The 26,492-nt window shown below is 40.7% G+C and overlaps 1 protein-coding gene across 1 annotated transcript in view; it reads right to left on the bottom strand.

Moving 5' to 3' along the window:
- Positions 1-26,492, bottom strand: part of KCNH7 (potassium voltage-gated channel subfamily H member 7) — a 355,108-nt gene that overhangs the window by 126,835 nt on the left and 201,781 nt on the right. The window contains exons 4-6 of the mRNA XM_032225757.1: positions 15,766-16,194; positions 13,185-13,205; positions 9,606-9,820 (exon numbers count right to left, since the gene is read on the bottom strand). Of these exons, the coding sequence (XP_032081648.1) occupies positions 9,606-9,820; positions 13,185-13,205; positions 15,766-16,194 (665 nt within the window). The remainder of the gene's footprint in view (positions 1-9,605; positions 9,821-13,184; positions 13,206-15,765; positions 16,195-26,492) is intronic.

Genomic DNA, 26,492 nt, shown 5'->3' with positions numbered 1-26,492 from the left:
GGAATCCTTCCGCTACCTTTTCCGTGGGCCAACCCCTCAAGACCCATGAAGCTACTTGGGATAGGACGGGGTCGGCCTTTGTGCAAGCTGCGACGTCCGCGGCTGAGACGGGGAGGTCGGATTCGGCGATGGACAAAATAGAGAGAGCGGGCACGTGGGCTGTGTCCGTCTCTGGCAAGGGGCAACGGCTCAGGGCATCTGCGTGCCCTAGCTGCTTACCCGGACGGTATAACAGCGTATACGAATACGCCGTTAGGAACTCCGTCCAGCGTGTCATGCGGGGAGACAAAATGGGGGGGGGGTTGGCTTGTCGCCTGCCAGTAGCCCCAGGAGTGGCTTGTGATCCGTGACAAGGGTGAAATTCCTACCATAGAGGTAGTCATGGAATCGCTTAATGCCGGACACTGCAGCCAGGGCTTCTTTATCGATTTGGCTGTAGTTCCGCTCCGTGGAGGAGAGTGTCCGGGAATAAAAGGCTATGGGGGCCTCTGAGCCGTTCGGGAGGGCATGGCTCAGGACCGCCCCTATGCCATAGGGAGAGGCGTCGCAAGTCAGAACTAGGGGCATCCTGTCGCTATATTGAATTAGGACTGCCGACGAGGTCAAAATGTCTTTTATAGCCGCGAACGCGTGCGCTTCACGGCTACCCCATTGCCAGGCCGCTGACCGGTCAAGCAGTCGGTGTAGCGGCTCAGCTAGCGACGCCTTGTGGGGAATAAACGGGGCGTAGAAATTTAAAAGCCCCAGGAACGCCTGCAATTCCGCCCTAGAGGTGGGTGCAGGTGCGTTTTTGATGGCGGCAACTTTGGAAGGAGTGGGGTGGATGCCTTGGGCATCAATGAGGAAACCCAAGAATTCTACTTTGGGAACAGCAATTTCGCATTTGCTGCGCTTTAGTTTCAGTCCTGCCTCCCTAAAACGTGTGAGGACCTCCCGCAGTATTTTCAGGAGTTCCGAGTGGCTGGGGGCTGCGACCAGGACGTCGTCGAAGTAGGGAACGACGCCTGGGAGCCCGTGGAGCAACCGCTCCATGAGGCTCTGAAAAATCCCCGGGGCAACCGAAACGCCGAACTGGAGGCGGCGGCAACGGAAGGCCCCGCGGTGGGTGACGATGGTCTGGGCTGTAGCCGCATCGTCGTCTACGGGAAGCTGCTGGTAGGCCTGTGCCATATCTAGCTTGGCGAAAATGCGGCCTTGCCCTAAGGAGTGGAGTAGGTGTTGCACTACGGGGACCGGATATGGATTTGCCTGCAGGGCCAAATTGATGGTCGACTTATAGTCGGCACATATTCTCACCGATCCGTCGGGTTTGACCGGGAGGACTATGGGGGTTTCCCAACGGGCGTGATCTACGGGCTCGATTACCCCCTGCTCTATAAGCTTATCAAGTTCAGCGTCTACCTTTGCTCTCAATGCGAAGGGGACCCTGCGTGCCTTCAGCCTAATGGGAGCGACCTGGGGATCGAGGCAGAGGGAAATGGGGGTGCCCTTATAACAGCCCAATTTCCCATCGAACACATCTGCGAACTCGTCTAGAACGCTATCTACGGTGAGGGGAACTACCCTGTGCACCCCCTCTATGGTGAGGCCCAAGGCGGGAAACCAATCCAACCCAAGGAGAGCGGGCAGATCGTTCCTGACGATTAGAACTGGGAGTTTCCCCTTAAAGTCTCCGTATTCCACTCGGATGTGGAATATTCCTGCCGTGGGAATCCCCTTCCCCTGGTAGTCTAGGAGGGAGACCCCGACGGGGCGCAATTTGCTCTGGGGAACCCCGGGACAAAGGCGGGAAAACAGGGCCCAAGATAGGAGAGAACGGGAAGACCCGGAGTCCACCTCCATTCGACAAAGCTGACCTTCGAGACGGACGGCGGTGCTGATTTTGCGATCGCCGGCGGGAACGTGGGAAGCCTGGTAGACCACGCAGTCGGCGCTGGAGGGCTGGTAGATTGAGTGGCAGTCCTCAGCTCGCCTCGCAGGACGTGGCTGTTGGCGGCGTTGCGGTGCCTGGCGCTGGTCGCTGGGCTGCATGAACGATGGGGCTGGCACGAGAGCCCGGCAGACCCTGGCGAGGTGTCCTTCTCCTCGGCAGCGGCGGCAGACGGCAGAACGGAACGGGCAGGATGTGCGGCTGTGGCGGCCGCCGCATCCGCGGCAAGGTGCGTTTGAGGCTGGCTGAGCTGGCGTCGGTGGTTGCTGGTGTGGCCTCCGCTTCGGCTGCGTCCTCATTTGTCCGACGGTTTCCTCCTCCTCGTCTTCAGCAGGAGAGAGGTCGTCGACGAGGTTCGTCTGGGTGGAAGGCCCCGCGGCGGTTTGCGCGGGGGGTTTCAGCTGGAGGCGTTCGATGTCGGCTGTGGATTGTTCGGAGAGCTCCGCTGCTCGCGCGGTCTCCACGGCTTGCACCAAGGTGATTTTGTGGTTCCGGAGCATTCGGCTGCGCAAATGCGCGTCGCGGACCCCGCATACAAACTGCTCTACGAGGTTCTCCTCCAGGTCTGCAAAATCGCACTGGGCGGCCACGGTGCGCAAAGCCTCTAGAAACTGGCTGATGGATTCGTTGGGCTTCTGCACTCGGCGGCGGAAGGTGAAGCGGCGTGCGATCAGAGAGGGTGAGGGAGCGTAGTGGTTCCTCAGCCTGGACATCAGCTCGTCCCACCCGAGTTTGTAGGCTGGCCTCAGGGCGGCCAGGGCTCTCGCAGAGGCGAACATGGAAGGCTCACAGCAGGACAAGAAGAAACTGCATTTCTCCTTGTCGGTCTGTGCCTGATTCCTCGATGCGATTAAGTAGCACTCGAAACGCTCCATGAAGCCGTCCCATGATTCTCCGGCGGATCCGAATGGCGCGAAGGGAGGAAGCGCTGATGCCATCGTGGTGTGGAGCCAGAGAGGGGGAGGAAGAGGGCGGAGAAAATTTTGCGTTCGCTGCCGGAGTTCTCAGCCTGAGGTAACGTTCGTGCTGATTCAGGCGCGGTGGCAGCTGGCTTGTTCTACTCCGTGGTCGCGGGAATCGGTATCCCACCTTCGTCGCCAGTTTTGCATCTTGGAGCGAAGGGAAGGGGACGCGACAAGCGGGTATGCAACAGCAACCTTTATTGAGAACAGAGTGACTACGATTCAACGTGGCGTGTTTCGCGCCAAACATTTATACCCCCGGGTTTGAATGAGGAGCCAATGGGGCGTCGAATTAGCTCGACCAATCGGGGCGAGGATTGAACCGGCTTCGCCCGGGAACCAATCAGAAAGGGAGTCCTTTATCCCCGCGCTTGTATTTCCCGCGCTAGTATTCAACAGCAACCATTATAGATTCCACAAAATTTGTGTGATTCTGCTAAACTCTGGTCAAGAAGCAAGCAGCTGCAGCTTCTGAGGCATCTTCACAGGTAACACTTTGTAAATTAAAATAGAGGTGTTTATTATACTCTACAAATAGAAAGGAGCTCTACTCAGATCCTGCTATGTTGCTTCATCCTGGTCGTGGTAATAGTGAATGTGTTCCTGAGTAGAATTAGGGAAGAACCATGGGAATATTTGCCAAGAGTATCTAGTATCTACAGTACTTCCAGAAGATCCACCCAAAATGTAAAGGTCATCCCAGCTAAAGCTATCAGGCCAGCAATGATATAGGAAGATGCTGGGTGAGGAAGATTACTTTACTGATATCACTGGGAAATCTGAAAGGCCAAGTTAGCCAAGATCAAACTGGAAAAAGTCTGCCTATGTGGTTGCAAAGAGCTGAGATGGACATGATGGCACACAATCAGGTAAGGGAGACAAGCATATCCTCAATACCTCTAGCTGCAGATGGAATATCCATGGAACCAGAATTAACTGCCACTCTATTTTGCTGGGATTCAGACTCAATATGCTTTGTCTCTCATAATTCACATCCAAGACCTTCTATAGTAGTAATAGAACCATAGTTATGGTTCTCAAGAAATCAATATGTTTGAAATTCAACTTCCACATTTATTTCTATGTTCTCTTGGCCTGTTTTTATACCTTATATTAGGAATGAGGAGGACAAAGAGAAGATCTGAAGAAATCTGGAGGAAAGACTTGGTGTTTTTCAGCAGACTTGTAATACGTGCAGGTGTTCTTTGAAGATGTGTTCTACAACAGCCTGAGATTAATGTAAGACCAATTAAATTAATACATTTATTCTTCTGTAAAAGAAAATGGACCTAATTAAATGCATGAGGTTTACACAGTCATGGGATTTACTAAAATTCAAGATTAAATTTATTTTTGATCCTGGCTTTGTTCTTTTCTTTGTCCTCCTAAGTGTGTCTACTTTTGAGTGGCATGCTAAAAGCTATGCAAACCTAGATCTGAATAAAGCAACCTTTACTATAAATGAAGATGTACACAAAAGGAACATTCAAGGAAATGGCAAAATGAAAATAAATGAAAAGCAAAAAAAAACAAAACCCTTTCATCTCGATCATAGTTTCAAGGGGATCTGCTAATCAGGAAAATAAGGTAATTTTCAGAGCATGAAACTACTTTTTTATGCTTTGTAAAGTTCCATGCAAACTGATCTCTCTGTTTTTATGTATGTGTAAGGGGGTCAGATGTTTATGTTTAGGAAATGATAGATAAGAAATTATAATGGGAAGGAAATACAGAGAATTGATTTTCTTCTCATTAAAAATGGTGAACTTGTAAAAGCTATTCCTGCAAATTGTTCAGGAGTTTATTAAACCATTAAGAGAACAGAAATACAAAGAAATGTCAACATTCATTGGAAGCATTCTGTAAAGAGTTCTTGACCCCCCCTGGCAAACACTTCAAATTTAATTTTGAATGCAGAGAGCTGTAGAGTTCCTGGCATGTTAAACTACAGATTGTACCTGGAACTCTATGTAAATGTGTATAAAAGTGTAAACGTTATGCCTATTAATTTTTAAAATATGCAATTTTATTTTGTATATTTCTCCCTAATATAGAGTCACTAATAAATATAAATGACATCTTGTGGCATTAAATTATCTTTAACGCCTTCAGAAAACAGAATGGAGCTGGACTTACGCTATTGTAAGTTGCACAAGGATTTGAAAATACTAAAATAATTTCCTTGTTAAACACAATTTAATATGTTGACCCAGATTTATAAAAACAGCTATCAGATAAAGTACAGTTATACTAATATACACACATCTACATGAATAGAAATACTAGCTATTTTGTTTGAGGGGAAAAGTCTCTTTTTTCTTGCTTTCTGATAGGTTGTTGAACTAGGTAGGTACTTGAGAGACCGCCTTCTGCCAATTACCTCCCACAGACCTGTTAGATCGCACAGGGTCGGCCTCCTCCGTGTTCCGTCTACCAGCCAATGCCATCTGGCTACCACACGGGGGAGGGCCTTCTCTGTTGCAGCTCCGGCCCTTTGGAATGAACTCCCCGCGGAGATTCGGACCCTCACCCCTCTCCAGGCCTTCCGGAAAGCCGTCAAAACCTGGCTGTGCCGGCAGGCCTGGGGTTGATGAGTTCCCCTCCCCTCTCGACTTGTATGGCTGTATGACTCTTGTGTATTTTAATTATATGTATTGTGTTTGTATCCCCTTTCCCCTTTTGAGTTGTTCGCTGCCCTGCGTCCCTCCCGGAGAAGGGCGGCATACAAATAAATTAAATCTTAAATCTTAATCTTAATCTTAATGTATTTCTTGAAACTGAAGAGAAATTTAGCAATAATATTATAACGTGACTGGAGAACCATTAATGGAGTAGAATATTTGTGCACATGTGTAAATCATATGTGTTCCTGTTCCGAATTAGACTCTTGTAGAACAATGGTTGTACAATCATTTGCCAATGGAGCCTCCATAAAAGAAGAAAAGCAGTAGAATAAGAAAAAGAGAGAGGAAAAAAAATCAGACTCTTAAGCAAGCTCACTAACTAGCTTCTAAACATAATAGCAATGGGACGATCGCCATTGCACATAACAGGGGTGTCGTCACGTGATGTACCACAACTCCCCCCCCCCTTGCTAAACCTGGCATGGACATGGCCAGTGTGTGACATATCTGGCCTGTGGGTTTGATATCCATGGTAATAGAAATCTTTCAGCAAAAGTTAGCCTCACCCCATTTCTTCCTTGTGGAAAATGTAAAGCACCTTTCAATTTTGCTGCTGAAAATTTAAAGGACCTTTGAAAGGTTCCTTCAATTGAAGCTCCAACAAATAAAGAGACCCTTTGAAGATCTGCCAAGCCCTAATACTCACACGTTGGCAAAAAGAACAAAAACCTGAACTGTAATAATGGAAAAGAGAGCTGAACAACCAGAAAATATTAGTATAATTTCAATAGAAATGCAGTCTATTATACTGGAGAAGAAAAACCGAGAGGAGGAAACTTCAAAGACTAGCATACCATATATTGTATAATAAACTACAATCAAGCAGACAAACATAAATAAAATATGAAAATAAAATCGATAAACTAACCCAAATGACTAAGCCTATAGCTCTATAAAAGGCTAATAACCTATAAAAATGATCAGAATCTGAGATCTATTAAAACTAAAGTACGAGACAAAAGACTGGCCAGCTAAGCTCATGGTTTGCTTAGTCTGCTGCTCGGATATTCACAACTGCTGAACAACTTCAAGGCCGCTTTTCTTAAAATGGACTTGAATTGGTCAAAATAATCACTTAACTTAGGAACATTCTCCTCTGAGTGTCTTCTGAGATCTAAGACTATGCTATGATCCATAAAAGAGATAATTTCTTCTGCTATGTTTGTTCATTTAAATTTATCAGACTCAACGCACACACATTGCTTTTTAGATGATGATGCTCACAAAATGATGTAGGAACAATAAAAGGCTTTTATCTTTTAAAGCTCTTATAAAAACCTTACTAAGCAAAGATATCGGAGGATTTTAGAGACGCTATTTATCAAAGGGGGAAACCCAGAGATGAATAATTCAGAGTGAAAAATATCACAGTAGCATCTCTGAATTTCAGTTTTACGGTAGGCACGTCTGAAGGATATTAAAATAATAAACCAAAGCTTTTATTGAGGATGAGGAAGAGAATGAGAAAGAAGAGTTAAAAACACAGCATCCATAGCAGATAGTGTGCCTACCTCTGAGATAGCATCTGAGACAGAAGAGAGGAATCAACCAACCCCTTGCCCCCCCCCCAAATAATAATAGAAGCAGAGCATCTGTAGCCATAACTCCTACAGAAACAAGTTCAGACCAGTACTCGGAAGAATCATTAGCAATAGCACTTAGACTTATAGACCACTTTACAATGCTTTACAGTCCTCTCTAAGCAGTTTACAGAGTCAGCATATTGTCCTCAACAATTTGGGTCCTCATTTTACTGACCTCGGAAGGATGGAAGGATGAGTCAACATGGTTTTGACTGCCAAATTGCAGGCAGCCAATAGTCAGCAGAAGTACTGCACTCTAACCACTGCGCAGTACTGCACTCTAACCACTGCACTCTAACCACTGTGCCACCGAGGCTCCATATGAAGGAGCCATATTGTACTAAGTGACACAGGAATTAGAGTAGAAAAGCAGAAAGATCTGTTTACTTGACTGACCAACTTTAACAACTAGGAAATAGTTATGACCATGTGACTTGCCTGGAAATTGAATCTACAAGAAATATAAGTATAGTAAGATCTCCCTGATGGTGTACTGGAATCAGTGCTCAAGTCACCAGCCTGAACTTCATGTCTTGATTTTGTTGTCAGGCCTGCAGTCATATTCCTTTTAGGATCTTTGGCCTGCCACACTTTCTATTATTTTTTCTATGCTGTTTCATTAGTGGGGAATAGGGAGGGGGAATAGTCAGGAGCAGAATGCGTTGTTGTATAATAAGACATTCCTTTCCAGAAGCCCAAGGTCATCTTTTGTCTCCGCACCTCTGTACCTGACCGGAACTAAATGGGTGGAAATGCCAGTGTGGCAGAGGAACATTGGACCATGTGATGAACTTGTGGGTATGGGGGCAAGATCTTGAACTTTCAACTGGGTGGAAACCCAGGAAGCTTTCAGATTCGGGTTTCCAAAGTTTGTACCAACATGTCTCTCTTTTTAAATTAGAACTTTGATGAAAGCTATGCCTTGAATTCTGATTTAATTCTGGATGATATTTGGAACGCTGACATTTGTCTTTCTTAAATAGTCCGACTCTTGTAATGTGATGTGCATATACTTCTTATAGTCTATGTAACATATGACAACTTGGATATTTGGACTGGAAGAAAGTGCTAAATTTCACTCGTTAATTTGACTTCTGTATATTATTCACAGTCAGGTAGGTAAATAGAATGAATCAAGGCCATCATAGAATAGTATCTGTACTACTATATCAGATATACCTGATTTATTTTATCAATGGCTAACTAGTAGAAACAGAATCTAGAAATGTAGAAGCATAAGAGAATGATTAATTATATATGGAAGGTTTATTGAAATAGATAAACAAATATTATTAAGTGATTAATATGAAAGTTACTGTATATACTCAAGTATAAGCCTAGTTTTTCAGCCCACTTTTTGAGCTGAAAAAAGCCGCCTCGGCTTATACTCGAGTCAGTGAAAAAATTGCCCGAAATGGAGGAGAAAAAGGGGCGGGGCCATGCTGCTGGGTGACGCTCGTGAATGGCCCAGCGCCCCTGAGTTTCCCCTCCCTCTGTGTCAGTTTGCCACGCAGCGTGCACCGCACCATCCCCCCTCCTCACGTTCTAATGTAATGCAGGGCTATCTTACGATTCCCCTTCCTCCCCCTCCTGCCGCTCTGCAACGATGTCCCACCTCCTCCTTGTTATGGCAAGCAGCCACATAGCGATGTCCCACCTCCTCTGGTACAGTGATCCAATGATAGGAATCACTGTGCCGTGTGTCATAGGAGGCGGGACATCATCATCACAGCGGGACATCAGCATCATGAGGTGAGTGAAGTATTTCATTGAATACACCAGTATTGTGTGATAATAATTTGTTATGCAGAGCAAATTTTTACAATGGCTACTGTATATTTAATGGGCACAGGCAGGCTGTATATGTTATTCAATGGGCAATGGCATTATTGGTATCTATTTTTATTTTTGAAATTTATCGGTAGCTGCTGCATTTCCCACCCTAGGCTTATACTCGAGTCAATAACTTTTCCAGTTTTTTTGTGGTAAAATTAGGTGCCTCGGCTTATATTCGGGTCGGCCTATACTCGAGTATATACGGGTATGAATATTATTGTTATAATTGCTATTTCTAAAAATTAATTGTACTCAGACAACACACTGTTCATATGAGAATGGAACGTTTTATGTTAAATAAAAACTTTTTAAAACATGAAGAAAAAAAAGATATAACCGAGTTAAACAGATAAGTCTGTGATCTTCCACAGAATTCACTTACAATAACATAATGCACTTTCCCTCAGAGAGCCCTTTCTCTGAATAATTATAGGTGTAATCTACATTAATTTTCCTCTGTGTATGTTGCTAGAAGAATTGTGGTCATTCTATTTCATCCAGAAGAATCAAATTGCACAAGTCTAACAAAAGCATGCAGACATGAAGAGAAGGATTGGAGCATTCACAGAAATTAGAGAAGAGGCACAATTACATATGAAAAATCTCTCACCTGGGTAACCTTTTCAGTGACATTGTGTGTTCTTTCTTTCACTTTGGGTGCAATAATTGTTTTCTCTGATGATGGAGGTGATGATGCCTTTTTTTCATTTTTGATATCAGAAAAGTTTAGAGTGAGCTGGGGAATCTTATTGATGGTGCTGTATTTGTTGAGGTTTGAATCAGATGTCGATCCTAACAGACTTGACTTGATATGGTTAAAAGGACCTAGAAGAAAAAGAAGGTATCAGCTGATATAATGTCTTGAGCCACTTTCCAGATAACTAAAAAAGTAAATTACCTTTATTGTTATTTTTGTTTTTCAACCAGACTTGATAACTGTCTAGCTTAGAATCTGCCAACACTTCAATTGTGGAAGAAGGGCAGAATATACCATGTTTCCCTGAAAATAAGTGAGGGTCTTATTTTCTTTTGACCCCTGAAATAAGTCCTTGGGCTTATTTTCGGGGAGGTCTTATTATTTTTGAGGTGCAGGAGGCGGCGAGCGTGGTCATCTCATGGTTGCTGCTGTATTGCAATATTTTCAGGAAGGGCTTATTTTAGCCCATGCGCTCAAAAGCCTGATTGGGCTTATTATCCCGGGGAGGTCTTATTTTCAGGGAAACAGGGTAGTGCCTGGAAGTAGTAAATAATTCAGTGGGAGGTAGGGGTGTGTGTGTGTGTGTGTGCGTCCTGTGTGTGTGTGTGTCCATTGCACACACCATTCTTGAATCAGGACTTCTCATGCTTTCTACTGCTGTAAATGATTCTGTTACCCAGTCTTTGTAGGGTCCTTCAACTACTGCTATTGCTATTGCTAGAGGAAATTTTAAAAAGAGAGAAATTATAGAGAAAGCGGGAATCTATTTCTTCAGAGTTTACAGATGTCTGAGCTGGTTGAGTGAACACAAGTGGAAGCAGAAATCCATTAGTGGAGTAATATCTTGGATTTAATCTAGACACTCTTAGCCCTGAAAGCTTTATTTCACGCTAGATTGAGAACGATGGGCTTTTAAAGTCTGGAGCCCATGAACTTTTTAAATTATGAATTTAGAAGAAATCTATAGTTATTATTGTATGAGAATTCCAGATTCAAAGGCAGTGTACTTGTAAATAGCATATGCTGAAGGAGTGCAAGTAAAAAAAAATCTGGTTTCTTGGATTCCTGAAGATTTTAGATTCTGGATTCTTTCTGTGGACAGCAGATTTTTTTCATTATATTCTAAAATACGCAACTTTCCCCAAATAGTATGTTGCTTCTGTTTAAGGTGCATATATCTGTGCTGAAGGGGCAAATAAGATGTTATTTATTTACCTTTCCTAATCCACTGAAAAGGATCCAAAAATTTTAGGCCCACCTTCTCTGATGTCACATTGCCAGCCTTGTCTCCTGGTGCCTTCAGGCAGGCAGAAGGGCAGCTCTAAGGCTGAAAAAGGATCCTTGAGCATATTACCTTCTGCCAGCTTCTGAGAGTTGTTGCGACAATAGAAGAAAGATGGACCACAATTGTATCCCATACATAAATACTTCCTGAATAGCTAAATGTCCAAATTAGGGAGAAAAAAAGATTGCTTAATTTCAGTGACACATGTGCTCCTGAATTACTCCAAAACCTGGATAATCCTGGGTGTCTTTTGAGCCATTGTTGCTTGTTTTCCATCTGTGATTTCAAAAATGGAAGAGCAGCACGAGTTAGTGCTCTGCTCTATACCTGCTTTTCTTATGTTCATTATTCATGCAGATTTAAGTCTTACTTTGCTGAAGCAAGTTAACTTCTAAGGCTTCTAAGATCAGCTCTGGAGGCCCTTTTCAAGAGCTTATTCACAAGAACTACTAGGCTGGCAGGCACAAGAAACAGAATATTTCTTTATGGAAAGCTTGTTCCTATGGAATAGGCTTCTACCAGAAATATGTTCATTTCCCTCTGAGAATCTTAAATTGGCTTTAAAGATTATGGAACACTGATGTGGATCTATAGCAGGGGTGTCAAATACGATTTCTTTGAGGGCCGCATCAGGGGTGTGTTTGATCTCGGGGGGAGATGGGGGGCACGGCCAGCTCAACACCACTTGTATTGGGGGTGCCTTTGGTGGCCTGAGCGCTCTGCCAGTAAAAATGGTCTCCCAGCTCCATTTTCAGCTGCGATGGCCTCCTGTAACCCTCTGCCATGGAAAACAGAGCATGGGAGGGTCATACTGGCCCACCAGAGCTCCGTTTTTTCTGGCAGAGGCACTGCAGGCTGGTCCTTTGCTGTTTCCAGGGTGGCCCCATGGGCTGGATCTAAGCACCCCACCCGGATCCCTCCACAAGGCCTTGAGTTTGACACCCCTGATCTATAGTTACGATAAATAGAGAAATAGACAGAGTCTTAAGTACTTTGAGCCAGCAGCAAGTTCATTTACAGACACTTGTTCACTTACAACATGGTGCCACACAATATCAAAACCACCGCTGATGGAGACAAGAAGCAAATGAAGACTTCCTAGGAATGGGTCACTTGTGGGCATTAGCTCATGCACATCATGCAGCTTTGATGGAGACATTTCATCAAGTATATTCAATGACACATTGAAGAGGAGCAAAAATGAAAGCTCTTCCTTCATCCTGCCTTCCTCTTAAATTTAGGCTATAAACACAAATTTATAAGTTTGTTACGGGGAAAAGATATATATGTGAAAAGGATTCTACTGTACTTAGCTAGAGAAAGGAATGTCTCCATTTGGCTAACTTTGCTTTACATTGTTGTCCCAGTGAAAAGGACCAATACTAGCATGTAATCAATATGAACAAGCATGTTTTCCACATGAAATTGCAAATGGAATTCATGCAAGCACACCTGAAGACTACAGTAAGCTTAAACCATACCCCCTGCCATCCAGGAGCGCGAAACTAGTTTTAAGGAGACAAAAGAGGAATACGTGAAGGGTCCAGATTATTTACTGATTGCCTTGGTGTCAGAATGATAAAACTGAATTGGATTTAAAATGAATCAAGGGCGGCTAGTTTCAATCATGCAAAGCTCAATTTGTAATACTTTTTTTACAACATGGTATTATCTTGAAAACGTCAAGTTATGGTATCTGCGTCGGATTGGCAGCATCCACAGTCTACCTTCTTCAACAAGTTGACATAAGTACAATCCAGCCAAAGTTCAAACTTTTAAGCCCTCCTGGGGGATTTGATGGGAGAGAATTAAGCAGATGCTCAACTCTCCCACTCAAATCAAAGGGGCTTGGCAGGATGTGCTGCTCGAATCAGTGACCAAGGAAAAAGCCCCAGAGAAAGGATGGGAAGTTTCCTTTGGATAGACAAGTAGAGGATTGCATTGTGACTAAGTGAAGCCAATGGCTTTGAAAGAACATACTGTGCATCCCTTCACAGCTTCCTCTGAATAGCCATCTATCATCACTCCCAATTGAGAGCAAAGAGAATTGTGATGCATCCATCAAGCAAAAAGAACAGTAATTCCTATAATGTGCCCAGCTTCATAAAGGTTAGCATGAGTATGATGCATTTGTACAGTTTATATAGCATGCCAAATAATGTGTCTCTCAAAAGCACCGAACAATAGAGGTGATAAATTTACATTACCTTTGACATTGCGACCATTGTCTGTTATTCAGCAGAATAAAGAAAAGCAAAAGGGGGGAAATAAACTGTGTATCCAAAGACTCCAAACTGATGATATTTTCCCCCCTTCTTGGTTCCCCAATACATTTTGAGGGAGCCAACATTAAATTTGGGTGAATCAGCTAATGTAGTGAACGGGAGACTAATTTTCTCTTTTTAGAATTTACAACCAAAAGTTGTCCTCATTCAACTGCTCTTCAACATTTCCCAGAGTGCTCAAAAGTGTTTTCAAATTAGCTGGAACAGCCATTTAAATGGATGTGATCTATCTCAGGAGGGGCTGTTCTTTAAATTTGGAGGCTAATTTGACTTAAGAAATTGTAATTGATTATGCAATTTTCCTGGATTAATCAATAATAGAATGCAGTCAACCAACTGCTCAATTAGTCAAATACGCATTCTAATCAATCAGTTGCATGAAGATGAACAAGGGTTTTATTTGTGAAGCAAGGAATATCTTTCTCTTGAAACAATATGCATACATGTTGCTGATTCAGACTGCCAGGTTGGGCAGGCAACTACTGTATCTTTTGGAGTATAAGACGCACTGGAATATAAGACACACCAAGGTTTTGAAGAGGCAAATTTTAAAAAGTACGTAGGTAGATAGAGGGATAGAGAGGAGAGAAAGAGAGAGAAATACAGTAGGTACGTAGGGAGAGAGAGAGAGAATAGGTAGGTAGATAGGTAGATAAAGGGATAGAGAGAAATTGAGATAGAGATAGATAAAGAGATAGATAGATAGATAGATAGATAGATAGATAGATAGATAGATAGATAAACACAGTAGATAGATAGGGAGAGAGAGTGTGTAGGTAGGTAGGTAGATAGAGGGGGGAGAGAGAGAGAGAGAGAGAGAGAGAGAGAGAGAGAGAGAGAGAGAGAGAGAGAGAGAGAGAGAGAGAAAGAAATACAGTAGGTAGGGAGGGAGAGAGAAAGAGTAGGTAGGTAGATGTTTCCAGGTGTATTTATCCATGTGCTGGAGAAGGAAATCGCTGACAATCTGAAGCACGTAAGACTTTGTTCCTGCTGGCACAGCACTTGATCAATGTAATTCTCATCAATCAATTAAAGAGCTTTCCAAAAGGAAAAAAAAGTTTTTGCACTATGCAAACCTCCCCAAAACAGCCCATTTTTCGCAAAAACGGGCCTGTTTTTTTCAAATAAAAGGCATGAATAGCCTTGCGGGGGGGGGGGTTGCAGAGTGCTCCTGGGGGGTGGGGCAAAAATGAGCCAGAAAGGCCCATTTTTTGCAAAAATGAGCCTGTTTTTGTCAAACAAATTGCATGCATAGCCTTATGGAGGCTTATAGAGTGCTGTTGGGGGCTGGGGAAGCCCGTTTTTTGCTTATTTCTGCCCTCCCCAGCCCCCAGGAGCTCTCTGAAACCTCCATAAGGGTATGCACGGCCATTTTGGTGAAGGGGACGGGGCTTCAGGAGGCAAAAAATGCTGTATTCGATGTATAAGACGCACCCAGATTTTCAGCCTCTTTTTTGAGGAAAAAAAGTGTGTCTTATACTCTGAAAAATATGGTAGTCCCTTCAGTTAATGCAGTGTCACCTTTCAGATTCAGGAATCACACCTTTATGGCACCTGCTCTCTGGGATGCAATTCTCTATGAAATCTGGGTGGTTTCTACCCTGTCATGGAATGTAAGAGTAATCTTGATGGACAAAAGGAAGACATGCTACCCATGAAACAATCAGATAAGAGAGGGGGGATCCTCCAATCCACTAATGGTCAAAGGAAGAAACTTGGGAAAGATCACCCTCATTCATCAGGCAGCTTAAAGTGGGAAATTTGTTAAGGTAGCCTTACAATAAGGTAGAATTAGCTCATCTAGTCATGTTTCCTATTTGGTTTACCCTTGGTGGCTTTCTGGAAAACCTTAAAGACCTGGCCGTGCTCTCAGGCTCTAGGCTAAGATGGTTGGAGCCAGTGATGGGAGTATAATATTTTTTTTAATGTGTTGAGCATATCTGCATCCATCTTCTGTTCGGTGTGTTATTAGGTATTTATGTCACCATCTATGAACCCCTTCCCCAAGTCAGTCTGAAAACAGGTGGTACCTACATTGATTAAATGAATGAGTGAGTGAGTGAGTGAGTGAGTGAGTGAGTGAAGCATTTTCTGGAGGAAGGATTCTTGGATGCTCTGGATGAAGACCTTCTGAATATGAAAGTGGCCATAACAGTCAAGAACCATTCTTGTATTAATACCACTTTACAATAAACAGCTACCCAAATAATGAGAGAACCTTTATTAGAACTTACTATCAAATTAATGCACCGAGACTTATAACACAATATGAAGCATATTGATTTGGAAATAAGTTTCCCTTTGCATAGGGTCACAAATGATGAACCACAGAGGGCTTAATGTCATGCTAGAATTTCCTCTTAACTCTTAAAGATAAAGAGACTTCAAAAGATCTTGTCCTAGTTGGATTAAAAATGGCATGCACATATCCCATTTTATTCCCAGCCATTCAGTTGACATAATTCATGAATATTGATCACCCTCCCCTTGCCCAATACTATACCTTCACTAGCATGCCGATCTCTAAACATGTTCTTCGGATGGATGGTAAATCCTTCTATGTTGTGCACTGAAGATGCCCTCCTTATACTACTGATGCTCTCTTTTGATTGAGCAAGAGTCAATGCTGCGCTGGAATGCAGCATATCCGGGTACAGTCGATCCCACTGCTGTTTTGGTGATGAATGATCTAGAGGCCCAGATATATTCACTGGAGGCGAACACGTCCTTGGTTGAATGAGTGCCTTGGTGTCATCTCCTTCAGAGGGGCTGCAGCTTTCTTTCGTAGGATATTTAAAATGCTTCATGGCCATGGAGTTGTCGCTGTGCTTTGATGAATCAACAATCACTGCATCAGGATCTTCTTGTGGCAAAGATTGCTTTCTGTAGGAAAAAAGACTCCATCCAGGTAGCCTGAATCCAAAAAGTTTGCCTAAGTAGGAAAGATCAGATTTCAGAAAAGAAACCAATCAGTTAACTATGAAATCATAAGCTGTTGTTCTCATGCTATTCTGTTGACAGTGGCCAGAAATTAATGATTCAAAACATGATTCTCAGGCTGCTTCAGATTTGAAGGTAAAATGCTACTTTAGATGTTCCAAACACTGGGGCAGCAATGACAAGTCTAAATAGTTATCTAAATAGGGAACAGACATCCCTCACTTCCAATTTTGCAATGGAGTATAAATTTGGAAGCTCACACATTAGGGAATGGTAGCAATTAAAGAGGTTAACCAGAACCAAGGCAGGCATCCCTTTCTGATTTCTCCTGTCACTCTTTCTAAGTGTGTGTCCAAAATATAATATAATACCTATTTCTTGAGAAAAGCACTGATAACTGATATTCGTTCGGATACAAAATGCAGCAAATTTTGGTTCATGGGGAAAATCTATCCTTGTGGGCTGCCCTCTCCCCTTTTCTCTGATTTTAATGGATTAAAAAAATAAATAAATTTAAAGCCTCATATTTACTTAAAATTTATTATCTCTAGATTTCTTTTTATTTTGAAGATTTTCATGGCCACTAGGTGTACTACTATGGCTCATATCAGATTTTTTTAAAAAAATTTTTATTTGTTTTCTCTTTACATACAATATGTGCATAGTGAACAACGTACTGTCTGGGTCAATTCATTTACATAGTAAGTAAAGATAAAGGTTCTCCTTGCACACATGTGCTACTTGTTCCCAACTCTAGGGGGTGGAACGCATCTCCGTTTCAAAGCCGAAGAGTCAGCACTGTCCAAAAATGTCTCCGTGGTCATGTAGCCGGTATGTCTAAACATTGAAGGCACATGGAACTCTGTTACCTTCCCACCAAAGGTGATTCCTATTTTTTTACTTGCATTTTGACATGCTTTCAAACTGCTAGGTTGGCAGAAACTAGGACAAGTAACGGGAGCTCACTCTGTTACATGGCGCTAGGGATTTGAACCGCCGAACTGCTGACCTTCCTGATTGACAAGCTCAGCATCTTAGCCACTGAACCACTGCATCACTTTCCGTTTACATAGTAATACTTATTAAATTCCTAATTCCTATCCCTTTTGTCCAACCATTGATAAAACATATCATAGTTTTGAAACACTGAAGAAAGAATCGCACAATTATCCCAAAGTTATTCAGAAAAAGTCACCTTTTCAGAGGATGAGCAAAGAGAGCACTATTGTTGATTTGGTTTATATTTATATTCATCAATTCTTTTAACGTTGAACCTATCTTTAGGGCAGGGAATTATCTGCTGACAACTTGATTCAAGGGTACAATAGAACCGTTTGGAAATATTATGCTTTCAATTTGAAACACCTTAGAATAGTTAATTTGGGAAAAATGGCTTGCTAACTAAAGGTAAAGGTTTCCCTCGCACATATGTGCTAGTCGTTCCCAACTCTAGGGGGCAGTGCTCATCTCCGTTTCAAAGCCAAAGAGCCAGTGGTGTCTGAAGACGTCTCTGTGGTCATGTGGCCGGCATGATTAAACCCCAAAGGTGCACAGAGCACTGTTACCTTCCCACCAAATATGGTCCCTATTTTTCTACTTGCATTTCTACATGCATTCGAACTGCTAGGCTGGCAGAAACTGGGACAAGTAATGGGAGCTTACTCTGTTATGCGGTGCTAGGGATTCAAACCACCGAACTGCCGACCTTTCTGTTCAACAAGCTCAGCGTCTTAGCCACTGAGCCACCGCATCCCTTGCTCACTAATAGCAACATCCAAAAGCCTTAAAACACTAGATTTAAACCCAATGCATAAATTAGGTGTTACTATTTTATCTCGATGAAACCTGGAGGGAGCCATGTATTAGATTTCCAGGCACCACCACCTGTATATTCAATAATGAGGGAGGGGAAAGGAGAGGATGGCTACTTGCTATTATGTCCCAAAAGAGAAAGGATTTCTGATGTTCCTCCAAGGTTTTGGATTGCCTTACTGAGAGTTTTCAAAACAATAAGCCTGCAACATTCTATCGCTCTCCAGCTCAGCTCCCTGAATCCTCTTCTCTCCTATTTCCATGGACAAATCCAGGCAAAGAGAGTTAATCCAATGACAGCCAAACACTTATGGCTCTCTCTGGTGAAAATGATTCATGCATGAGTGATTTGGGAGGGTAGGAGGAGAAAAAAGTGCTAAAGATAGCAGTGCTTGAAAATTGACATTTGTTAATTCAAGTCCAGATTGGCTTCCAACATAAACTTATTGCACGCCTTGGAACAACGTATCAACTGAAACAAGTTACATATTTAACTTTACACACAACTATAACTTTGTTAATAGTTTTCATATATTCAGCTCAAACAAGATCTCATTATCTGTCTGTCTATCATCTATCATCCATCCATCCATCCATCCATCCATCCATCCATCCATCCATCCATCCATCCATCTATCTCTAATTTATATAGCCGCCTATCTCACCCAAAGTGACACTGAGCAGCATATAACAAAGATAAGAACAATGAATAAATATATAAAATAGCTTATCGCTATAAATTATAATAAAAACATTAAACATTATAAACAGGATAAACAAGAAAATAACAGACATGGGGGATGTTTACAATAAGCGGCAGTGGCTAGAGTGCAGTACTGCAAGCTACTTCTGCTGATCACCGGCTGCCAGCAGTTTGGCAGATCGAATCTCACCAAGCTCAAGGTTGTCTCAGCCTTCCATCTTTCCGAGGTGGGTAAAATGAGGACCCAGATTGTTGGGGGCAATAGGCTGACTCTGTAAACCACTTAGAGAAGGCTGCACTGTGAAGTGGTATATAAGTCTAAGTGCTATTGCTATAATGGAGGACATTGTAAGTTTATCATCTTTTGGGGTCCCTAGGTTTGTGGATACAACCAGATCTTAATAATATTTTAAAAAATATGTGTTGAGAGGAAATAGACGTATAAATATACATTTTGGAAAGGAAAAAAACTACAGTTATATTTGCATTGCGATACCAACTTATGAAATGTTCTCCATCTGGAAGCTTGGCTGGTACTTACATGGGTTTTAAGCCTTTAGTCAAGGATTTAATTGATTGCAACTTAATGAAGTTTTATCTGTTGGTTTAATAGTACAACTCTGCATTAATAATAGTTTGATAGATTGCCACAGTTTGGTGTTTTATGATTTATGGTAGTTTGTTTTATTAACTGTAGCCAGCCTTGGGATCTGTTAATCCATTGATATCTCGGCTTCTTAAATCTGGCATCTTCCAGATAAGTTGGATCTATAACTCCTAGAAGTTGCTGATAGTTAAATTGTAATCCCAGCACATTCGGAAGGCTCCAGGCTAGTAAAGATTGCTCTGGATCCAAATACATGTTTTAAAGGGGTATTAAACTTCCATACTTGAAAAATATATTTTGGATAAAGTCCTAAATTCACTTTCACAAACGTAAGTTAATATTAATGTGGCCTGAATAGATTATCAAAATGCATGTGTGTAAGCTATATAAATGCTTAAAAATAAGTGGAAAAATAGAGCAAAAAAATAGAAATATAAAATATAGTATACTGTTACAACTGCATAACATAAATGGTTTCTCTGTTTCCTATAGCTAAAAAGACTGACATTGGAACATTGGAAAGATAAATGTGTGACCCGATTTATTCAATGGATTGAAGATCTGGTTACACTTGCTGACTATAAGCAGTTTGCTTGTAAATGTAAACTTTGTATGAATAAATATAATGAAATATGGAACACATCTAAACAAAACACAGATTTTAAAAAAGCAGATGGTAATATAACTATCATGTAATCCTTTCAAGTATCATGTAATACATTTCTAAGTGTTTTACAAATATATGTATTTCTAAATACATTATACACACTTACATAATGTTTGTGCTAGATAAGTATATATAGAATTATAACTTTTCACTGTTGTAACAAGATATTTATTTATTTATTATGAGTAACTCAAAGTGGCAAGCATCTGGTTTTACATATACTAACTGCAATTGTATTTGCACAACAATGGAAAAATGATGAGATCCCATCAGATGAGAGTGTAGTTAAGAAAATACTAGAATGCGCAGAAATGGACAGATTAACACTTATTATTAAGGATAAAGAAGAAACTGAATATTTTGTATGTATTTTACCAATGGTTAGACAATAGAAACAGAAGATAGAAAGGAGGAGATATAAAAGAGAGGAAATGTTAATGTGGAGAGAATTTGATGATGAAGATGTTACGTATTATTGTAATTATATTGATATATAATTATATTATTAATATTATTGTGAATAATATAATAACAAATATGTGGATTATGACTGCTTAAATAACTGTACTCAGATCACACACTGTTTGGTGGAAATGGAAAGTAATATAAATTAAATAAATGAAACATTTTTAAAAAGTGTCAAACATCTTTTTTTTTTTTTTAACAGAACTTTTTTATTTTTCTTTAAAAAAAACACAAATATGTCATCATTTGTCAATCATTAAGACATTGAAGTACAATTTTTGTTGTTGTGTGTACCCCTCCCTCCCTCCACCCCCCCACCCCCCTCCTCCTTCCCCCCCCCCCGACTTCCCAGAACCCGTACACGGTATGGATTTTTAACTAACACAGTCTAAAATCTATTGAGAAAAAAGAAATAAAGAAATTAATGACATTCTAGATTGACCTTAGCTTCTTCTTACTGAACTGACTTTTAACAGTTTAAATCATTTCTGATCTTAAGCATAGGCTAACTGGAATTTCTTAGTCCCGTATTTATTTTGTATATAGTCAATCCATTTTTTCCAGTCTCGTTTATATCTCTCATTTGAATGATCTTTGAGATATGCCGATATTTTAGCCATTTCAGCTAAGTTTGTTACTTTCAATGTCCATTCTTGAATTGTAGGCAAGTCTTCCTTCTTCCAATATTGCGCCACCAACAGTCTTGCTGCAGTTATCAGGTGCAGAATCAAATTGGTCTCTACCACTGTAAAGTCAGTACATATACCTAGTAAAAATAACTGAGGACTAAACTTTATCCTTCTTTTAAAAACATTTTGCATGACCCACCATATTTTTATCCAAATGCCTTAACCTTTTGGCAGGTCCACCATATATGATAATATGTAGCATCGAGAGAACCACACCTCCAACATTTAGGCTGTACATTCGGATACATAGAAGCCAACTTTTTAGGATCTAAATGCCATCTATAGAACATCTTGTAAAAATTTTCTCTCAGATTTTGAGCTTGTGTAAATTTCACATTTCTTACCCAGATTCTTTCCCATGTATCCAACATTATTGGTTCCTCAATATTTTGAGCCCATTTTATCATACAATCTTTAACTAATTCTGTTTCCGAATCCATCTGTATTAATACATTATATATCCTCTTTATATGCATTAAGCTTTGATCTCTTATTTGTTTAAGCAGATTATCCTCAACTTGAATAAAACCAATTTTTTGATCTAATTTCCACCTAGCCTGTAATTGCCCATACTGGAACCATGTTTGAACTACCTTCTCCTCTTTTAATACCTCTAAAGATTTTAATTGTAATACCCCCCTTTCCGAGGTAAGAAGCTGTCTGTAGGTAATTCTGTCCTGTTTTTGTGCTGTATTCATATTTTCAATTGCGTGTCTAGGAATTGCCCACATGGGTATCTTGTCATTTAATTTATATTGGTATTTCTTCCAGACCCGCAATAAAGCATTTCTTAAAATATGACTTTTAAAGTTCTTATCCAATTTTTTGTTGAATAACAGGTAAGCATGCCAACCAAATACCAGATCATGTCCCTCAATGTTCAATATTCTATCATTGGTTAAGTGAATCCAATCACTAATTACAGATAATACCACTGCATCATAATATAGTTTTAAATTAGGTAGTTTCAATCCTCCTCTCTCACGTACATCTTGCATTATTTTCATCTTTACCCTCGGCTTCTTTCCTGCCCACACAAATTTGTTGATACCCTTCTGCCATTCTAAAAGGTTCGCATCTTTTTTAAGTATAGGTAACATTTGGAAGAGAAATAAAAATTTTGGTAAAATGTTCATTTTCACTGCTGCTATCCTACCCAGCAAAGATAAGTGCAATTTCTCCCATTTTTTCATCTCTGTCTGTATGCTATGCCAAAGTGGTTCATAATTATGCTTATATAATTTCCCATTTGAAGTTAAAATGTTAACTCCAAGATATTTGACTTTTTTAACTACCTCACATCCTAGCATCACTCCTAATTCTTCCTTTTGTTTAATATTCATATTTATAGCTAATATTTTGGTTTTTCCTAAGTTTATTTTAAAGCCCGACACTTGACCATATTGATTAATCATATTCATTAAAACCATACTAGATTCCTGCGGTTGTTCCAATATTATGACCAAATCATCCGCAAAAGCGCGGACTCTATATTCTTGCTGCCTAATCTTGATCCCTTTTAAACCATCCAAGCCCCGTATTTTATTCAACAATACTTCCAAAGTTATAATAAACAATAATGGGGACAAAGGACAGCCCTGTCTTGTACTTTTTCCAATTTGAAAAGAGTCTGTTAGACTTCCATTGACTATGATTTGTGCTGTTTGCTGTTGGTATATTGCTTTAATTGACTGTAAAAATTATCTCCTATCTGCATTTTTTGCAGTATCTTCAACAGAAATTGCCAGTTAACTCGATCAAAGGCCTTCTCAGCATCCAAAAATATAAACGCAGCAGGGATCTGGTTGTTCTTTCCCAAATATTCTAATGCATTAATAATTAATCTAACATTACTTTTCATCTGCCTCCCTTGTATAAAACCTGTTTGGTCCGTATGTATCAATTGTTGAGTGACCAACATTAACCTATTTGCTAATATTTTAGTAAAAATTTTATAATCTACATTCAGTAATGAAATAGGTCTATAATTTTTGGGTTGAGTAGTATCTTGATCTTCTTTGGGTATCAAAGATATAAACGCTGTCTTCCAAGATGGAGGGACTTTACCTTCCGTTTGAATCATATTAAATAATTCTCTAAGAGGTTCTACCATTTCTAACTGTAAGTTTTTATAGTAAACCGCTGTCAAGCCATCTGTACCTGGTGCTTTCCCTGACTTTAATTGCTTAATTACCTGCAGGATTTCCCCCGAGGTTATTGGTTGATTCAATTTTTGCCTGTGTTCTTCTCTAACTGAAGGTATTTCTCTTTGTCTAAATATTTGTCTATGTCTAAACCATTAATTTTATCCCCTTTATACAGTTCTGTAAAAAATTCCCAGAAAGCCTTTTGAATCTCTTCCTGTTGAAATACCTCCTTCCCTCTGTAAATCAGTTTAGATATATTTCGAGTTTTCCTTTTTTTCCTAATCTGATAAGCTAACCATCTGCCAGGTTTGTTTGCATTACAAAAAGTATTGTGTTTTGCATATAATAGATTAGTAGCCACCTGGTCAGAGATCAACATGTCAAATTGAGATTTTAATATGTTAATAGCTTCCTTAACCTTTGTATCGTCTGGGTTCATTGTTAACTCCAGCTCTTTTCTCTTAATTTCCTCTTCCAGTTCTGTTCGTTTTAACCCTTGCTTATTTCTATGTGTTTTATTTATATTCATCAAAACTCCTCTCATATACGCTTTGCTTGCATCCCATACAAATTCCATAGATGTACCCTTATTCATATTCAAAACAAAATATTCAGATAGTAATTTTTACAATCATTAATATACTTTTCATATCTAAATAAGTTTTCATTCAATCTCCAAGACCTTCTTGCCTGCACTACCCTTCCCAACTCCATCCAAACTGGGTTGTGGTCCGAAAGGACCCTAGCTGCAATCTTTGTTTTCTTGACCCTAGAAAGCAAATCATTAGTGGTTAGAATAAAATCAATCCTTGAGAGGGATTGATGCCTGTCCGAGAAGAAAGTGAAGTCACATTCCTCTGCATTTCTTTCTCGCCAAATATCTCTCAATTCAAATCATCCATAATGTCAAAAGATGTCATAAACATCTTTAATACTCCTCTCTCTTCTATTTTGCTCACAACAGTGAGGTAGGCTGGCTACGAGAGAGGGACTGGCCCAAAGTTACCCAGCTGGTTTTTATGCTAAGGGTGGGACAATATTTTTTTTATTATACTAGCATAACCAATTAATGCTTTGATTTCTTTTCTCATCCTGAAATATGATGACATATAAATATGTACTGATGTATCTGTACGTCTAAAGTACATCTTCCAAGAGCTTACTTGCTCAGGAGGCGTTATTGGATAGAAGAGATTCTCTATTTCAGTTACCTTGGAAAGAAGGACGAGAAGTTTGAGAATAATGATTCTCTCTTTTTCCCTGCTCCCCTATTGTTAAAAGTTTTCAAATTGTAGAAGGGGGGCCTATGTCTACATAGTGCTCTCTCTCTGTCTGTCTGTCTCTCTCTCTCACACCATACACACACACTAAACTGAATATTCTGTAATTAGCTGTTGTTAAGAATGCTTTTTTTTTGTTGCACGCTTTTCAATCTAATCACATGCAACCATAGATTTTACTGACATTAGCTGTAGATAATAATGAGTCAAATATATTAAAATATTCTATAGCTTTTATAGTGCCTTTGAAAGTGAGTTAAAAAGTACTCCATTGCTAGCTAATGACATTGAAGTCTGAACTATGATAGCTCATCCCAACCTCTCTTTCCCATCAAAGGGGGTCTTTCGCCGCTTTCCTCACATTCTTGCATAGAAAAAGAAAGTAGACATCTCCACATGCTCTTGTTCTATTTTAGAAATATTCATGGTAGAACAGATGGTATTTTCTGCTTCACTGGTTTAAAACAGTCATGTTAGAGTCTGTTGCTGATCAAGTTGTCTCTTAATTCAGCTGGAAAGGATATGCTTGGAAAACATCCCTCATTGCTGATATTTTCAGGCACGAAATAAAATAACAGCAGCGGCAACATATGACTATCTTTTCCAGCTTTTTTTTTAAAAAAAAACAACAAGACAAGACATAAATTGTTCCAAACTTTTGGTTGCCTATTTTATTTTAAAGGAACAATTTTTTTGAAAACAAATTATGCATGTGCGATGTGACAATTAGCAACTGGACTGGTTTCCTGGCTTTTCATTCAATAGGAACGGTATTTCGTATCACGGGAAATGAAGTTGACGAAACACAGATTGCAAAGATAGTCTCGCATGTTACTGGATTCCCTATGCCTGTGTGCATGTATGCATGAGAAAAAGAGGTAATGAGAAACTTTTTGCTTAGAACAATTCCCATGGTTTGCACAAAGAACAGCAAAAACAATCCTATTCCAAGTCCCATTTAGTTAGCCTTTTAATTTCCTCTTCTTCTTTTTATATATTTGTTCTAGAGCAGGGGTGTCAAACTCAAGGCCTGGGGGGAGGGTACTTAGATCTGGCCCACAGGGCCACCCTGGAAACAGTGAAGGACTGATCTGCAGTGCTTCTGCCAGTGAAAACAGGCTCCCAAGCTCCATTTTTGGCTGCCACGACCTCCTGCAACCCTCTGCCAGTGAAAATGGAGCTCCATTTTCACTGGCAGAGGGTTGCAGGAGGCCGTGGCAGCCAGAAATGGAGTTCGGGAGCCTGTTTTTGCAGGCAGAGCACATGGGCCACCACAGGTGCCCCCGACAGTAGTGACATTGAGATGGCCAGGCCCACTTTGGCCACACCCACCCCATCCCCGCAGAGGTCAAACACAACCCTGATGTGGTCCTCAATGAAATCAAGTTTGATACCCCTGTTCTAGAGGGTTCTGCCTGCGGTTAGCAATGATGCTGGGTTGATAAACTGATGAAAAAATTGATAGCAATTAGGACTAAATGGCATTTTCATATTCACAGAGAATGTGACTCTTAAAACCATTTGCTGGAATGTAAAAGGATAAACAGCTTCCATGCAACAGGAAGCACAGCAAATGGTGATGGGTGCTGGGAGATGTAGTTCAGGATCAGCTAGAAGGGCACAAAGAAGCATCTGGTTGGCCACAGTGGAAATACAGATGTGGTTGCATCTTCATCCATTGCTGATTTTTCAGAAGTTTTTCATAATACCTGGTATCTATCTTAATGTATTTTGCAGGTTTTTCTCTGCTAACTTAATGCAACATTTACCATCTTGCAATACTGCATAAAAATGTTACTTCTGAATCTGATAAAATCTACTGGGAAGAGCAGGTATCTGCATAAGTCAGAAGAAGCAAAGTGTCATAAACAAATTTAGGATTTTTTTAAAATACGTTCATTTAGAACAAAGATCAGGGAA

Source organism: Thamnophis elegans, chromosome 1 (genome assembly GCF_009769535.1).
Source record: "Thamnophis elegans isolate rThaEle1 chromosome 1, rThaEle1.pri, whole genome shotgun sequence".
Taxonomy (NCBI): domain Eukaryota; kingdom Metazoa; phylum Chordata; class Lepidosauria; order Squamata; family Colubridae; genus Thamnophis; species Thamnophis elegans.
This window is presented reverse-complemented; position numbering and strand designations above follow the sequence as displayed.